We start from the raw sequence: 19075 nt of genomic DNA on the forward strand, positions 1-19075 counted from the left end.
GTAAATAAAGACAAAACTGAGTTTAACTTATATGGCTTTAGGATTGAGATATTTATGGGACACATTATTCTATTCTAACATTTCTATGGTACAATGAGGTTGCACACTAATGGTGATGCTTATTTGTCTTTGCCTTTGATTTGTACATTTCCCACAAACACTCAGTGGGAAAACTGCAATCACAGCGTCTGCTGATAACAAGAACATAATTCTTTGTGGTTTCAAAAAGCTGACAACATTTGTATCATGACCTCTTTTTTTTGGGGGGGAAGCTCCCTGTATCATCACAAGATAGACCTATCACACATCATCAGTTTGTTAATGAGAACAGCCTAGACAGAGGCGCTCACAGATGCCTATCGAGGGCAGAAAACAAAAAAGAGAATGTAAGTAAATATGGACTGTAATTAGTATGACAAGGTTGAAAAAACAGATAACACACCGCAGCAGCCTAAAGGCCTACACTTTCACACTCGCACATCCACAGGACACACACACACAGGCACTTGACTGTACGCTTATACACACACACAGACACACAGAGAGAGAACAAAATCAAATGTTTTAATCAGCTTGCTACAGCACATAATGAGGATCCACTAAGCCCCAGCTATCAGCTGCCATCGGCCACTTAGTTGTGCCTTCAAAGAGCTGATTTTTCACTTCTTCTACAACAAGCCTAACACAGTAGCTATCGAGAACGAACACAGTCTGAGCAAGTGCAATAAAAACTGAAAAGTGTAAGTGATGTTTCAGCAAGTGATATATGCAGTAAAGCAAAGAACCAATTATGTGCTAGTGGACAAGACTATGCAGCCTCTGGGGAAAATGTGTGGGAGCTGAATGCACCCTATTTGTCACTACTCTGATTTACAACATGGAAATACAAGAGAATAGCTGTCTATAGTCTTGTTTAGAGTTCACGTAGAAGTATATGCTATGGCACGCCACTGTCCATAAATCTCACAATACATGCAATGACCTTAAATACCTTCCATAACCCAACTCATTACTACTAACAGATACTGTGTCAGATTTACACCTTACAACACACCTTGTGATGCAGCACAGCGCGCACCTGGCCTGGCCACACCTGCTACATAGCACAAGGCCATCACATGAATCAGTCACGTCAGTTACAGCCAGACTAGTTTCCACAGAACTGCAGGTATGTCTAAATTCTTACTCAACTATCCAGGTGTGTGAGAGAGAAACACTGGGATATGCACAGAATGTATCCAGGTGGGGCTCCTGTTGCAGTTTCTGGCCTCCTGGCATAGTGATGACCTCTGTGAGGAGGACTCACAGCTCTAGCCCTCCAGCTGGAGAAGTGATGACCTGAGAGCTGAACAAACTGAGAGACTCGTCCTCCTGTCCTTGTCTCCTTCCTGCCAACCTGCATGTGTCCTGATGAAGGGACATGCAGAGCAGCGTGAGCCTGCCTAAAGATATCGAGCTGCTGTCATCTTATAAATTGTCTGTACTTCTTAGTTTCATATGTTTTTGATATTTTATTAACTAGATTTAGATCTTTTTTATTTTTTACATTTATGCAGTTTGAGTAAATATGTTGCTTACATGTATAAATGTGCATATATATATATATATATATATATATATATATATATATATATATATATATATCAATACATGTTCTACTCATTCTTTTTTATTTTATATATTCGGTTGTACAAACAGTACAACAGAGTGTGGCTCAAGCAGACAGAGAGAAGCTGCCCTATCCGCACCTGAGGTTGCCATACATGTCAAACCATAAAGCAAGCTAACTCAAGCCTCTGTTGTAACATCCGGTGCAGCCTGCTGTAAAATAAATGATGCTGTTAGCCGCAGTCTCGCAGGTGAAATGTGCTGCTGCTACAATTATTCTAATGCCAGCACGCCAGAATGCCAGTGCTACCAAATGCTGCTGTCAACCCAGGGGTTTAATTAGTTTGGCACGTGTGCCACTTATAATCACCTGCCATTACCAGTTCTGGCTGCATCTGCTTACACGTCTGTCAGTGCTGGCCAGGCTGTTGTATGTGTGTATAGGTCTGTGGATGTGTTTTCTGGTAGGTTTGTGAGTGTATATTTGGGAGCAGAACACAGGCTTCCACCAACCAGCAGTCTAGACACAAAGGGTTCACTGGCACCAGGTCCCTAAATGCCTATTTATACACACTCCTAATGAAGAGAGACAGTAGGTATTAAATGCAGGTGTCATTACTTTTAAATGAATATTAAACAGCATTAGAAAGAATGTGTCAGCTACAGTGACAACAATTGTATTAGCAGTAAAGGCTTGTCAGTAGCCCATCTGTACAATGCACCGTGAAAACAGAAGGGAGCAGGGCTTCGTAGTGTCAAACTGCATTGTGAATAGAGCTACACCTCAGGCTGAATACATCACATTGCAATTTCATGAGAGCTGGAAGAGGAGGAAGGAGGAAAAAAAAACTTCAGGGCGGCTAGTGAATCTCGACCCAAAACAGGAGAAATAGAAGTTAAAAGTGAATCGTTCACTCCCCCTGGCGTAGCAGTGGCTACCTCTAGGGCTGGAGGAGGAGGAGGAGGAGGAGGACGATGAGGAGGGGAAGCAGGAGGAGAAGAGGAACCCCCTGGCTCTCACAGTCACATGACCACTGAGCACAATATCTGAAGGATGGACCTCAGGCTGTGTATTTAAGCATTGCCTGTGTGTGTGTCTGTGTGCATGCGGTTTCATACATTTGTGCATTGTATCAGTGTGTGCAGCAGAGCACACATTCCCAATGTCTCAGACACCAGCTTCTTCAGACACCTATGTCTGCAGCAGTACAATAGCTCTAACCATCCCTATTATTTCCAGAAAGTTCCCATTTAGAACTAAACCAAGGCTTCAATATTGTGCCGCCTCAAAAACATCTGTTGGGGACTTGTGTGGCTACACTAATTACAAATATCTGCAGTAATCCGGCGCCGATAAGAGAGTCATTACTCCACCAGACATTTATCACTATGGGATTGATGACCCATTTCAGAGGCAGCCTTTGTACGGGGAAGCGAAATCGCTGATATCCCTTTTATCCTACATCACTGCTGAAGCCATCCATTCGTCAGGAGGCAAGCTAGTTAGAATTGTAATTAACAGCTATGGACTTTGGCCCTAATAGAATTTTTGCAGGAAACAGCAGATTGACGTAGGAGGAGATGGGGCGGAGGTTCACTGTGTTTTTCTTTTCTTACTAATTGCCACTTTGAGAGGCTGACTGTTGAAAAGAGATGTTCTACGCTGTGTCAACAAAGTGCCACAGCAGCACTCCACCTCCTTCCAAATGCAGAATTTCTGAACATTTGTAAATATGTAAGCATAGGCATTCAAAGATGTGCACACACCGGCACAATGCATTTGTCACAAACACTAATTCATAGGTCAAACATAAAATATGCACACAATACAGAAGTTAGGGGTTCCAACTGACTTTTTTTTTTGTTTTCAAGCACACTTTCACGGCTTCCTACCAGCACACCCAAAGAGTGGAGCAGCAGATGATCACAGTAGGTAAGGACTAAAGGTCTGGCCACCTGCCGGCCATGTCCCGTCTCTGTAGCCGTAATGAACAGAGACAGCTTGGGGACCGCCCTGCGAGCTTGTCCCCCCTCCTAGTCTCCCTGCTTCGGGGCAGAGCTTGGGGCCCTCAGGTGACAGGAACGCCAGAGATGTTCCACACACTGACAGGCAGGTCTTACCTGGCCAACCTGCTGTACACATTGACCCCGCACCATACACAAACACACAGAGACACACAAAGACGTGCATGCGCACATACAGGCACACTGTAACTGCTCACATGTGTTCAAGTACCTATGCATATGCACAGAAGGAAAACACACACACATGCACGCTGACCCTGTGTAATTCCTCCAGCACACGGCTAGTGACAGGAGCAGCTGCGGCCGCTACGGCAGACAGATGAAATTTTCATAACTATCTCCTCCAACTTCCATCCTCACCTTCAGGATAATTTATGACCTGCCTGCCAGCCTTGAAGAGACAATATGGTTGCTATGAAATGAAGTGTTCCAGCAGTGTAGGTTATAATTAACAGAGAAGGGGAGAAAGATGTGTGTATAGGGTAGGGGGTGGTGGGGCACCCAGGTGGGGTAGTTATAGTAGATGGGGGTGGGGGGTGAAAAGACTGGAGCATGTGGTGTATATGCATGTATAATGTGCATGTGTGGTTATTAAAACACCTAACACCAAGTTAGATCTGTGATATAGTTCTGTGATGTTTATCAAAGCCTACCCTTCCCATTATTTTCTATGGTTCTACTTGCATGCTCATTAGCTCACTAACTACAGCAGCAACATTTATGCACCATCCTGAACTGGTTTGGCGACAATTTTATGTTTCAAGGGAAAACTGCAACCCAACAAAGAATAAAAAGGATTTAGATAAAATGGGAGCACAGTGTTTTTAGTGAGCACAACCTCCCATAATGCTATGTTCTGGCTGTTTGTTTCACATGCCTGCCACACATCCTCACCCAATCATTCTCTATCAGCTCTCTGGGATGTAAAGCTTGGCGAGAAAGAATGTCCTGGTTTTCCCAACTACCAGTAAAACCTACCCTAACCACCCTCACACCCACCCACCCTTCACCACATTATCTTTTCCAAAAACAAATCTTGTTTCCATATTAAAAAGGCAGCATTTAATGAGTGACGGTCTCTGCAACAAGTGTGCTTAAATGTCTGTGGGACTTTTAATGACTTTTTCAACTGACTCGTTCTCCCTTTCTGTGCCACATTTCATTGCCAAGTGCTTACTGTGGAATGCATAATTATGAAATGGCAGTTTCCATTAAAATCTGTAAATAATCTTTTGCACTTGTGACCCAAGTCAGGCAGAAGCAGAAACATTTAACAAAGAGAGAGTGTGATAGTGATTCTTGCCAGCTGCAAACCTTCCATTCCCAAACCTAACCACAGGACGAGAGAAAGCATGTACCTCAATGGCTAATTACTGACTCGTTTGAGAGGCAGGCAAGACAGAGGTAAGTGCATATTTACATGGGAAGAACTTGTTTGTACAGTAAGTAAAAGGTAAAGAAACAGAATCATCAGTCATCTCATTCAAAGCACATTCCTGCTAGAATAAGACATACTCTGATGTACTTTCCAGCCTGGGAGCAAACTGGGATGGGAGGACGACTGCTACAGCAACAGCAGCTGTGAGGTTCTGCTGAGGTCAGGACATGTCATGCATAACTGACTGATTGCTTAACAGGGGTGGGTGCATGAGAGAAGAATTCATAATTTACAATCAAGCACACACAAACACACACCTCACAGACACCCAGGCCACAGGCGATCTCACTGCACTAATGTAACCGGTCTAAAGGACCACACAGACATGTTTTAGATAAAGACAGACAAATTAGACGACAGCGACTAAGGCTAACCACTGCGCTTGCGCTAATTACAGGCTGGCCGTTGATGAAAGAGGCAGATGACATGTCCTTATTTGTTTTCTCCTTCAGTGCTCTGAACCAAGTAAACACAGTGATGTAGATGACGGCAGAAGTAGGTGGTACAAAGGAAAAAATCACACAGACAACAGAGAACATGGTTGTGGGTTGGGAGTTCCACCCACCACACACAGGTGTTTGCCCACCACTGCAGCGAACAAACCCTTGAGGTAAGAGGAAACAAGGGCACAGCCAGCAAACCTTTGGCTAGCAACTCATGCCAAGTGAAACAGACTCAGCTCCACCAGACTGTTTGGCTTGCAAAACAAGATTGCTGTCATTGGGGGTGTTTGTGTGTGTGTTGGGATGGTGGGTTTGGAGGTTGAGGGGGCGGGGGGGGGATCTGATTAACCTATCAACTCAAGCCGCAACTTACATCACACAGGCGTGGGTGACAACATGCCTGAGCCAATCAGAATGTTGGTCCAAACACCACCAATGCTAATTAACTCCACTTATTAACAGTTTGCTGCCATTGTCTCTGCACTGTACCAGACAAGTCCTCTTTCCCAAAACCCCTACAGGAGACAGAAAGATTCTACAAAATGTCATGAAACAACACATTGCCTGGATTTTAAGTCAGTAGTGCAACGACAGATGAACCAATAATTACAATTTCCCATGCTTAGGGTTCCTCCCTTTCTAAGGCCATTTCTAAAGAAGTCATTCGCTGCATTACATCATTACATATCTTTGCATTCTGTCCATTTTTGTTGTAGGCACGACACTCACAATCTATCCAACTCCCATCTGGGACAGAGCCACCTCCATTGTCTGCTAACTCTCTCTCCCACCCCAGCGTAGGATACTGGGCAGGGTCTGTCAGTGACAACACAAAAGAAATGTCACCACTCCTGGAATGAAGTGCCAGCTGATGGAGGTCTCTCTCCTCCTTTTTCTGTGTCACTATGCATCTCCACAGGGGTGCAACTGGTAGCTGACAACACTGGTGGGGTCATCCCCGACTGGGCACAACTTCAACCCCGGCTCTCTGGCCCCTGTTGGCCCCTGGTGACCCTTGCTTTTGATGACAGACTGGACCTTTTGTATAGCTGAGGCCTGTCCAGGTGAGGACAAGGGAGGATGACAATGGGAGGAAACATAAAGCCCATGGAGGCTGGGAGACACCCATATGGGGTCACGGGTCAAGCTGGACAGCTGAGTGATGAGTGCAGCTGTGGACATGTGGACCTCCTTCTCTGTCCTTCAGCTCTGCTTGCCATGTCAGCTGATGTTTCTTTTGTCCTTGGATAAAGACCTCACTAACTTTTGACAATTTGGAGTAAAGTAATAAACACAGGCAACAGATGTAGTACGCCATAGATTCTCAGTGTACAACACTATTTTGACACACTAGGTCAGTCAACCTCTTGTCACAAGAATGCAATAACAAAAATACATTTCCCCAGAACTGAGGCTAAAAAGGGCAAATGAAATTGCATAAGTCCAACATCCAATATGTACAATGTCTGAATGAAATATCAATATAACCAGCTACTGCACACATACTTAAACAAAGCATGTTTCTAACTGCCAGAAATACAACTGTTTTACCAACCAACTTGTTTGCATGGATATCTTTGTTGTTGTTGTTTTTTTTTCTTTGGAGACTGAAAGACTGTGACCCGCATGAATAGGACCATTTTAAACTCTGTAATGTTTTACCACCCCTGCGCCTCTAAACTACACTGATTCACACATTGCAAGCTGTCCAACTGTTTCAGATGCCAAAGGTCAATGGCTGCCTCCTCTCCTACCGGCCCACACTAAGAGACAGGAGGACAGGGTTTGCCAACTCAGACACAAACCCTGCTCTGGGTCATAAACACCTCCGCCTGTCTCCCCTCCTCTTCTCTCCTCCACAGAGGTGAGTTGGGTTTGCACTCTGTTAATGTTTCACCACTGGCCCGCTCCGCTTTTACATTGGCCCACTGGAGAATTGAGGAGGGGAATGAAAGAGGGGTAGTAAAGGACAAGAGTGGATAAAAGAGCAGGAAGAAAAAGCCATAGAGAGGGCCAGATGGGCACCTTCACAGTCCATTTATCAAACCCAATGTGGCCCTCCCCTCCCCTCCCTACTGCTCTCATGTCCTAAACCCCCATGTAATTCTGTAATGATTTTCATTATCATATAATGACCTTACAAAGCCTACAGCAGTTTGCATGGTCAGTACAAAACTCACAGCTGTTCCCTTCAGTGTTTGCTTGCCGACTGTGACAAAGCTTTTTTTGAGTGTGTGTCTGTGTGTTTTGTTGGCCAGAGCACTGACCTCTAGGCTTCAGAAGGTCAGCATAAGGTTACATGATCCAGTATGTTCAAATGGTGTTTGTACAATAGTGTAAGCAAACAGATACAATCCACAAGACCATATCCAGTATAGCTGTTATGAAGTAAATAGGCAACACTTCCCAAGCAACTACATGTATTTTCAGTGTGAATCCTTCATTCCTGTAATTACATAGATCTATGAATTTTTAAAACCTAAAACATCCCTAGTGCCACTGGGATGTGCCATTTCCTATCTTAATAGACCTGCTCCCTGGAGGTTGTGCCTTGCTCTTCAATCCGTACTTCCTGTGTGGCATACAGAACTGCTCTGCTGCGGTACAGTCACCCACCCACATAATAATCCATCTATTTCCCGTGTACTCGCGGGGCATTTCCCGAAGGGACGTGGAGGGCAGCATCTATCAAAGAATTCACCGTGTGCATCGGGAAAACCCAGTTACCAGAAAAGCTCATATGAATAAAAAAGCTCTCATAACTTTGTTGGCTCAGAGTGAATGAATGGACTGCTTCCGCTAGCACGGTGAGCTGAAGCATCACTCACTCTGAGTGCCTATAAGTCACTTCTGAAGAACCACTGGTCACCGGGTCCAATTCCTCTTTCTTTCCTACCCGCTTGTGCTAAAAATGCCCAGGAGGCAGAAAACGGCAGCTCGCAGGCCCAAGTTCCAGAGCACAGAGCGCTGCTTTAACTGGTGTTTAAGAAACAAAAGTCAGCGAGAAACGTAATCAATCAGTGCTGGTTGTTTATGTTTATGGGCCTCTAGCAAGAGTCATCAATCATGTTTTTTCTTCCCCTTTTCCATCCTTTCAAGTATTATAGGCTGAATGGAAACCATGGAAACAAAAGGCAGTGTTATGATAAAAACTTGCCTGTTGAATATTCCGTGGAAATCTAATTAGGGCGATAAATATAAAAAAGCAGCAAAATGAATAAGCAAATTAATTTTAGAAGTCCCATTTTTGTGAGTGCTTTTATGAAAATAAATGATGGTCTGAATGCACTAGACTGAAGTAACAAAATCCCCTCACTTTTTCTCTTTTTTTCTGTAATGCACATACTGTACTTTTAATTCAAGCTCAGACTTTGTTTCTTAATAGTGTGTAAACTTTTTGGTTCCTCCCTAAGGACAACCCTCATCAAATCTGTTATCTGTACTAGTATGTCCCACTTAACATTGCACATAGCCATGTGTTTAGTTTTGCCCAAATGCTATCTGTTGACAGCCACTTGACAGGATGACCTCTGGGTTTTTTGTAAGTGGAGGTAAGGGATACACATTAAATGTGTGTAAAGGGAAGAGGTGGTATCAGGAGCAGCTGGAGTTCAAACATACTGTGTGGGACGCTTGCCCTCCACCAAAACTAATCTAATCAGTCTTTCACTGCTGATAGAGTAAACGTCTGTCTGCCCTGCCGACAAGGATTGAGCATTTCCTGTCCTGGTCTGTGATACTACTTGTCAGGATCTTAGGGTGGGCTGAGCAAAGTCTAGGGTTAGAAATGGTTAGTAAGTGGTAACATTGTATTGTGGATGGTGGGGGACAGTGCTGATGTTTGGCTTGGGGTGGTGGTGGTGGTGGTAAGATGGTTTCTAGCTTTCAGCACGTGCAGTTGGAATGTGCTATCAGTGCAGGCCCTACATCAGAGTTGTGAAGCACTGGGCGTCGACAAAGCAAGGCAAGGTGTGTGGAAACAGCCTGTTTACAAGGCTCATCTGGATAGCTAAGGGTCAACTAAAGGGGACAACTGAAAACGTGGCACCATGGAAAGACGGAAGCATCACTTCAGCTAAGAGGTTAACGTTTTTTTCATTTTGTAATGATTTTGTAATTTTAGTAAGCTCCTTGCACCTTTGATTTCTCGCACCTCTGGATCATGTCTGGTTGAACGCGTGTGTGCATGTGTGTGTCACTCTGAGGTCAAATCTGTCGATAAAGACAATAAGCAGTGAAACATATGTGAATGCAGCGCTAGTATATACATGCATGCCAGTGTTTGTGTGTGTGTCCTTACTAGGGCTGAGGGGGAGAGTGACAGAGAAACTGAACAGCTAAAATAACACAGAGCTGCATGTGTGAGGCCCATCTTTATCCGAATGAATGGCCTGTGTTCTAATCCCTGTGCTCTTTGGCCTTATCTGAAAGGAAGGAAGTGACTGGGCTTATCCAAGACACACATGTCGCTGTGATAGCTGTGATATCTGCCAGGCCGATGGACCACAAACAAACACCAGCCTCACCTCTGCATATCTGCGGAATTCACATCAGCTCTTTGGAAGGAATCGCAATGAGTCAAAATAGGACTAATGGGATGGTTCATGATTGTTCTCTTTGATGATCTGATTACAGTTCCCGAAAATTTAGCGAGCAGAAGCCTGCTCACAGTTTTACACTGAGCAGACCCCATCATCTCTAAACAATCAAAGACATATTCGACTTTGATTTACTACTGATATGCCATTTCATTGCTGTGGTATAAAGTTCATCAGGTTTTGGGATAGCTGTTCACGCAATTACTTTAACCTCTGGCAATTAAGCAAAGTTCCAAAAAAGTACAGACACACAGATATACATTAAAGATTCTTTGCTTTACATTATTATAAACGTCCATATTTAAGAATAATGCAAATCACAATGGTGTTTTCATTTTGAATACCAGACAGACCTTGGACTTCAATTTTCTTCACCAGCCTCACACATCAGTCAGCCATTTATTTTTTCCAAGACCAATGGTAGGAACAAAGTAGGTAGTACATTGTGTTACCTGTCTCTCCATGTCTGTCTTTGCTGGTGCCTGTCTGTCAAGGCAGACAGCAAGGTTTCAGCCATCTCCCTCCTTCCCTCCTCAGCTTGGCCCTCATCCTCCACTGCAGCCAGGAAGAGCATCGTCTGAAAAAATAGAAGCAGAATTGGAGAATAGCTGCATCAAGTAGAACTAAATGGAAAGATGTGTAAAGTTTGGATCACTGGAAAAAGGCACTTTTCTTACAAACAGCCTTAGTTTTCTGCAACTTTTACAATACAAAGGAAAATGCCTTTCTAAAAACAGTGGCTGGTTGGGCAAACCTCACCAGATCCAAGTGAGACACATCAAAACATTTTAGGTCTTTTGAATCTTATCCTACACATTAGACAATATGGAATGGTTACCTAAAACTATTTTGTCCTCTTTGAGCTTCTATCCTCAGTTTAGAAATTACACAGTTCAGAGCAAAGACTCAATTATTACATCCCTGGGACGGCAGCATACAGTAAGTCTAGTATAAAGTCAGTTTCACATCAGAGGATGGGCAAATTACACCCAATATTAGAGTGTGAGTCAATTAATCACGTCCTGCACAGCAAAGTGTAATGTGTGAGTATCCCCCTGTTGAACATGAATTACAGGCCGGCTTAAAGTGTGACGTGGCACATCAGTGCTAATCGGAGACATCCTGGCAAACCTTCGCCTCCAAGTCCTCTGCAGCCTCTAAGCTGGTTGAGAGGGAGTCAAATGAAAAAGGATCTGGCAGCCCAAATTAAATGCAGTGCTGTCAGCCACACTCAAATCCCTCTTTCCCCTCACCGTCTCCCTCTTCTTCTCTACCCTTCACAGACTCGCTCCCTCTCTGAATATCCTTAAATGTCCCCCTCCTCCCTCTGAGAAGTGATGGATCTGTAACTCTGACTGACTCTGACGCCTTGTTAAGAACAGTCTCTTCCTGTCACATCCACCAGTCAAGCGCGTTCATTTCTTCCCATTAACAGTCACTCGCCTCCCCAGTCATCCAACCTTCTTTTCAAAAAACCCACAATGTAAGGGAACCTTCATTTCCTCTCCTCTCCCTCTTTTTTAATCCCTTTCTGACAATCCACCTGTCTGTCTTAATTCATGTGAAGATAGGTTTGATTGTCTGTCTGTGTGTTTCCAAAGGAGAGGAGTAATATGCTTACTTCCTCTACACCACACAGGACAGGTGTCAAAACATGTGGCGGTGTGTGACTGATTACACCTGACTTGGAGGAGACACCAAAGATTATGGTGACCAGGAGGAGGCAGGGCCAGCTGTACTCCCTATGGAAACTGTGCCTTTCAGTTTGCATCAAACCCTGTCCTCTTGGGATGAATGACAGGCTAAGAAAGTGCCAGAAAGTGCATTCAGACTGTATCACCATCTCAGCTGGTAGACATTACATTGCCATGCTGGCCATGTAGCAAAGATGATCTAAAAACCTGCGCTAACATGCTTCAGCTCTTCCAAAAGCTTGTTTGGGAACAAAACAACAATAAACTAGAACACAGCACAATCAAAAAAATTAAAACATAACAATACAACCACTAATAGACCCATAATTTACTATGGGTTAAATGATTTGTTATACTGTTTAGACAAATGGATCAACAAGGTTTTTGTCGCAACTCAGTGATGGTGACACATCACCAAAATCAACCTAACACTAAAGTCTGGTTAAACACATTAAACATACCAGCGATTACCTCTGCCTAGAAGGGGTGTGTGTACATGCTACGTTTTATGTGTTTGATAATGTGTGTTGGTCTCTTCTGTGTGAATATGTGTGCATGTGTGTTTACATGCCAGAGTATGCACACATCTGATTTTGTGTTTGGAAGACCCAGTGCTGAGAGAGACCTTCAGGTTTAGCCCTAGGCTGATCCCCAGGCCATTCAGACACCCCACCGGTTGTTTACTGGTCAAGCCCAGCCTCAGTCAACCTCAGCCAAACCACAGTCCTTTATCTCCTGGCTTGTGTTAGCACCAATCAGCCCCCTCTTTCCTTCTATTTACTCCTTGATGACAGTAGCTGTCTTCAGTCTCCACCTCTCTCAACCTGATGCTGACCACAGATGTCCCCCTGACCCAGGCCTCATCCCGAGGTGAATGAGAGGACAAAAAAGGCCCTGGGTACCCCTATCTCTGGTCCCCAGACCCCAAATTCAACCCTGTCTATAGGTATAAACATATAGATAGGTATAAACATTTCCGGCTCTGTGCCGAAGCAGGGTAGAAAAACAAACATGGCTGAGGTGATATTTTGGTTGGTGGAGAGCTGGAGTGATGATGGTGTTCCAAGCGAAGGCTGGCTAGAAGGCAGCCTGGGGCAGCTCACTAACACCTCGAGCCAGGACTGTATCTTAACACCAACAAGCATCTGTCTATTCTATCACATAACAACATGTCACTCATTCAACACAGAATAATACAACGGGAAGATTGTTGCTGCACACAGTGCAAAATGATGTACATCCATTAAAACGTCACTGAATAGCTGTCACTGGTCACATAATAGCTGAGAAGCTCAAAGGCAGGAAGGTTAAAAAAAAGATGCATGCAGAACTGAAAGTTTACACTCCATAAAACAGAGCTACTAGCTGACCACCAGAGTGTCTGGGAAACTGTTAACACCCCATGAAATGCCTTAGCTGACTTTAGACCAGGATTTTCAGGGGGCCCAAAGTACTCTTAAGCTCACTGGCACCCTCTTATATAGGAAACCTTTTACGTCTGCAGGCCGCAATCACATACAGATCCCAAAACTGACCCCTCTTATTAACTAGTTTAATACATGGGGTAATTCTAGACAAGAATGGACAATTCTAATGATGGATGCTCACCTAAAATGGAAAGAGGGAAACAAACTCACATGTAACACCAAACAATCTCAAGTTTTGGCTGGTGTTTGGTATTAATTTGCCACTACGGTGCCTCCCCTCCCTCTGTCTGTCAGACTGGCAACCTCCACTTCTGTCTCCCTGCCATTAGCATGTGTAATGGCCCAGCAACAGGCCAGCAAACTCCCCAGTCTTTCTGTCTGCCAACATGTCTCTGTGCCCATATGGAGGTAGGTATGTCCCCAAGCATTAATACATCTTATTCTTTGTTAATGCTGAAACATTGCTTTGGAATTAATATCATAGAGTCGGCATGCAAGTAAAACTGTCATCAAGTCAGCTCTATACAAATGTTCTGTTTTACTGATGCTTGTCAAGTGGTTCTTTGTGACATCACACATATGATTCGGAAAGAACCAATTAGACAATTCTTTTGTGCCTTAATACAATTTGAATTTTTGAGTTAGATAAAATGTATCCTCTATGTTACTTCTGTTGTAAAGGAGGCTATTTTTAAAGACAGCCTCAAGTGGCCATTGGAGGAACTGGAGTATTTCGGGCTCATTTTCCAGCCCTAAAGGTTGCCACATACGTTCGACTTTTGGAGCTTCCACATTAGAAACATATCTCGAGTTTTAAGGTTAACAGGTTTCTCCATATATCCAGACATTCCATGGACGTTTGCCACAGTTCAAACTCAGCTGCTCTGACACCTGATTTTATAGGCCTTGGGAGTGGGTGTTTGGCAGACTGTCAGCTGCCTGTATTTCCCTATCCGCTCTAATACAAGACACCAATATCACTTTGACCACCGGTGGAAAAAGGCATCAGGCACCTTGCTCTTGGTAATGGATAGCTTCTGCTCCCAGATATAAACAACCAGGGAGCTGTGATTCTGCCATGGCCAGTTCCAGTCTGGACAAGGGATCTGTGTGTGTTTGCTGCATGCCACCACTGAGTTACATAGCACTTGGGGGGAACTCTCCACCGGTGGAAAAATTATATTAGCCCAGGAAGAAATAAGCCCAGACCACATTCACTTTTCTGTGACATCACACTCAAACTCATAAAGAAAGTGTGTGCGCACGTGTCTGTGTGTGTGTTATTTTTTATATTCCTGCTGTCTGTCACATGATTACAGAGGGCTCAAAATTGAGGCATATCTGAAATTAAATTTACTCAGTTTCCATTATGTAAGATTGGTTGATAATCTTGTGTGTGTGTGTGGAAGGAAGGAAGGAAGGAAGGGTGTCCACACTGCTGGACAGGAATGTCTTTCAAACTTTGAAGCTCCATAACCTATGATTTATCAGTGGAAACAGTGAAGAAAATGAAAGATGCTAGTTATATAAAAATGTTCTTTCAAAAAAGATTTATGAAAGCCCTTTCTTTGTATGTGAGGAAGTCCTTTTAAAAATTACCAGTGAAAGTTTGAACAGCTCTAATTTTCAGACTTCAAGCTATGGCTAATAATATATTTATGATATCTACATATTATTTTTAATGTAGTCATATGGCCACTACCTACAAATAATGAATGCTAAATCTAGGCCCTGTGAATATATAGTGGAACTATCTCTAAACATATTTTAATGAAAGCCTAGACATATATATATATACTTCCAGTATCCATTGTGTGTGTGTGTGGGTAAGTTGAAGTGTTCTTGCAATCTCCTTGGTGACAGAAACTAAGGCCTTTCTACCAGATTGACCCTTGCAAGGTCGTGGGCACCATCAATTATGTCACTCAGTAAAATGGTCTTTGCTACACACAGCAGATTATATGGAGTGTAAAACATTAGAAAAATGTGTCTGAAACATCAGAGTAACCTGTTTGAAGTGACAAAGGGTTGGGGGGAATACAGACAGTCTCGAAAAGGGAAGACCCCTGACAAGTGATTTTGTTTGAAGGCATTGTAACACACTCAAGTGGGCAGGGATGTTTTCTATGGCCCCTACGGCAGTCCATCTTCTGGACAGAATACAAGCAGGACGGAAAGACATATGCTTTGCACAGGGTCAAATGAAGCAGAACTCTCAGGCCTTTGTGCTGCTCCCTTTTGGTGTGCGTGAAGAAAAGGCAAATCTGTTGTCGAGTCGTAGTCCAACGGGCCCACAAATTTCACATAAAAATTCACCGGCCTGTTTTTTGCAAGGCTTTTATGTTGTGATAAGGAGCGTGGATCCAGTTGGCCTTAATGGCTAAACCACATTGTTCTTGGTCTGAATAAGCTCCACAGCACTGGTCCAAACTCCAGCTAGAATGCATAATCCATCCATCACTAGCTTTGACTAATTCAGAACAATGAAGGCAGAGGTGGACGATGATATTTGCGATGAGCGTGACCCTCCTCTCTCTTTCAGTACATATGAAAGCTGAGTCTAGATTCTAGCGAGATAGCAGATTGTGATCAGCACCTCACTCTCCTGGCAGTAAAAAGCTTTTTGCTGACGAGGGCCAAAGCCAACCCAGGAGTTACAGTCTTACACTCAGTACACCATACTTCAGCTTTTCAAAAATGCTAAACCAATAAAAAATGCTTTCCATCTATCTAGACATAGAGGAATTTTGTCTTAGAGGGGGAATATGCCTACAGGGGCTGAAATGTGCTGCTAACAAAGTTTTGATTGACTACAAGAAGCCTGGAGAGTAGTGATTCTTCAGTTTTCACATCTGGCTGACGACCATGAAGCTGCTGTCATGAAACTAAACAGAAATTCTTATGTTAAGTCTGACATCAAATTTGAATTACTTATAGAGTTACAGTGAAAAATGAAGGACTGGATCCTAAGCAAAACCGATAAGATCTCCAGAGTTACAGGTTCCATTCAGGTCTGTTTATTATCACTGCATATAGAAATGTTGGTTTTACAGATGAACATGAACTTTTTTCTTGTTTTTGTATTGTACTCTGTATTGTATCTGAAACTCATTAAAATTAGGAACAACTAGTACATTAGTCCTCATATTGATAATCCAGTGCAGAGTGCATGTAAATTGCTGCTTTCCTTTACATGAAAATGGTGCCTTGAACAATTCTCTCCATACCATGGGGCTATACAGTAATAGACAATGGCACACACCATGAGGCAGTTACATATAACTGGATTATGGACTCATATACTCTATAAGACGCTGTCTACTCTAATCTAGCCAGGAAGTCACAGAACCTGTAGTAGCTTTTATATTAAACAATGGATGTTTAACAAAACCGTATACACCTTCAGTGCAGTAAATTTATACAATCTAATTAGCTAAAGTGAAATCAAATTCAATTTAGACTGAGTTACTATCAAAAATCAAATAAAAGATTTTTTTTGTATTATTTAAAAAGCAGTAAATGCATGTTTGCTTAGTGGTTGTAGTTTTGGTTTAACATAATGGAAATGTTCTGTTGAGTGGCCAAAATGTTCAGCAAGTGTAGTGTGATTAACCATTTTGATCAGCATTTGAAAACAGCCCCTGAGGACTTTTGTAACAATCTGTTCTTTAAAATGTGTTACAAAAGGAAAAAAATATTGAGATCCAGTTCTCATAGGCAGTACTAAGAGGAACATGATCACACAATTAATTTTAGCCAACTAAAGTACACCACTGATGGAATTACAAGCTATGTTAAAGTTACTCAGGCGTTTCTAAACACCTGGTTTTCCCACATATTTACACAGTATAGTTTCCCTCCCATGGTGTTATGTGTGTATGTGAATATGTGATTGCTCCTCACCCAGGGAGGCTGATGAGAGCGGCTAAAGAGTGTTTATGAGACTGTTAGCCAGGAGAGGATGCCGCCCTGCAGCTCTCGCCCAAATAAAAGAGCCATTTATTACATCCAACATGACCCTCTCATTACACACAAATAGGAATTAATGAGTGCTATATCGGGCGCTCCCAGCAGAGCGAGGCGGGGCCCACTAAAGGACTAGCGTTAATTACACTGTCCTACATCTCACCCATTTAACACCACCCATCAGATTGCTCTGTCTGCAGGGGAAGAATAGCAAGGTGGAGGCATTGTGCTACCTGGAAGGACTGCTCCTAGATAAAACTACAAAAAGAGACAAGGAGTGAAAAAAAAAGATTTCTATATAACACACATCTCTGCTTTGATCTCGGCTGACTTGTCCTCTTCATACTGTATATATTTCTTGTTTTGAAAGGGGCACAGACAAAAACTTCCCACAATGCTCCCAGGACTTGTACTTCCTCATGACTTGTAACCTTTTTTTTACAGCATCAGCTTTTCATTTCTTTCCAAATTACCTTACCTAGTAAGCTCTGACTCCAACTTAAATCTTTACCATCACCTCTCTCTTCCCTAGAACTCTCAAGATGCCACACACTCCCTCTCCCTCATTTTGTCTCACTGTTCCACCTCCCTGAACCCACTGCACCACCTTAAAAAAAGAAATGCCATTATCACCAACAATCTTTTTCCCATATTTCCTCGTTTTCTTAGAGTTTCTTCAAGCGAATCAAGACAATTTTACACTGACATCCCATCAGAATTATGCTTTTGTCTCCTTTTATTGTTTTCCAATGAGGATTTATGTACTTATAAATTCCTGATTGCTGCTCCAGACATGATCCCAGCTCCAGTAATTTTGAAGAATTAGTGAGCTATTAGCGTGTTAAGTGGTTGCAGTAGTTTCAGACAAATCATGGATCACACTTTGACCACAGAGGATGTGTGATTTTTAAACCTGCCTTGGAGATGAGACTAACATGCCTGTATGCACATCTGATATTAGCTTTATGTGCTTCTTGACCTTATGTCTATGTGCAAACAGTACATTGCTCTGTTACAACCTAAAGAAGGTGTGTTCTATTTCTGTCCCTAATTAGGTTGTGAGTGGGATTTCTGTATTGTTCACTTTGAGGATCTATAGTTAGTTGGGCTGTTTTCATTTTCATTAATTTGTTTCATTTATTGTTTCAATATGTGTGGGCGATATAAAGCCCCCTTGAGTATGTGATTGTGATTAGAGGCTGCACAAATAAATGTAGAATGAATCTTGAGTTGACATGCGGATAGGGATATCAACAGCAGGACCCGATGTGCACCTAGACCCAGATGATTTTATTAAAAGTGTGTGCACGGAGTTCTGAGTATTGTGGCTCTATTTTTGTTCATTCTGGCTTATAGAGCTCAGCAGTACATTGCAATATCCACAGTGCTATTTCTGAACACAGAAATATTGAATGAGCTATAGCCATATATTTAACATTCAGCAAGATGAATATAAAATTACACAAATTGAACAGGATTTTAACTTCTTTGCTTTAGTGGCAAATCTTGTGTCTGTGGCAATGTCTTTAACTACACCACTCTGATGTGATAGCCTGCGAGAGTAAACAATTACACCTGGATCAAAGTAGTGGAATAATTATGTGTCAAGTCCTAGTTAGTAGTAATATCTCTAGTCAGTTGTAGAAGGGGCGGGCTTTGCTACGAGATGCTCGAAATCTCTCTTTCATCTTTTTTGTACTTTCCCCCCCATCAAGGCACTTTTCAACAAAAACACCCTCCATCCTCTCGCTCTCTCTGTTGGTATGACACAGGAAGAAGCTGGGCCCTGCAGCCAACCCCGCCGTCCGCACTGAATGCGATTAAGCTGAGCAGTGATTAATCTGGGCTGCCCCGTAATTCCTCTTTACCACTTTAA

The 19075-nt window shown here is 42.9% G+C and overlaps 1 protein-coding gene across 3 annotated transcripts in view; it reads right to left on the minus strand.

The window, feature by feature from the left end:
• Window positions 1-19075, minus strand: part of fto (FTO alpha-ketoglutarate dependent dioxygenase) — a 110917-nt gene that overhangs the window by 47350 nt on the left and 44492 nt on the right. For all 3 annotated transcript variants that reach the window (XM_028402444.1, XM_028402442.1, XM_028402443.1), the window contains one exon: window positions 10565-10689. In XM_028402444.1, coding sequence (XP_028258245.1) covers window positions 10565-10689 — 125 coding nt within the window. The remainder of the gene's footprint in view (window positions 1-10564; window positions 10690-19075) is intronic.

This window comes from Parambassis ranga, chromosome 3, assembly GCF_900634625.1.
Source record: "Parambassis ranga chromosome 3, fParRan2.1, whole genome shotgun sequence".
In the NCBI taxonomy this organism is placed as follows: Eukaryota; Metazoa; Chordata; class Actinopteri; family Ambassidae; genus Parambassis; species Parambassis ranga.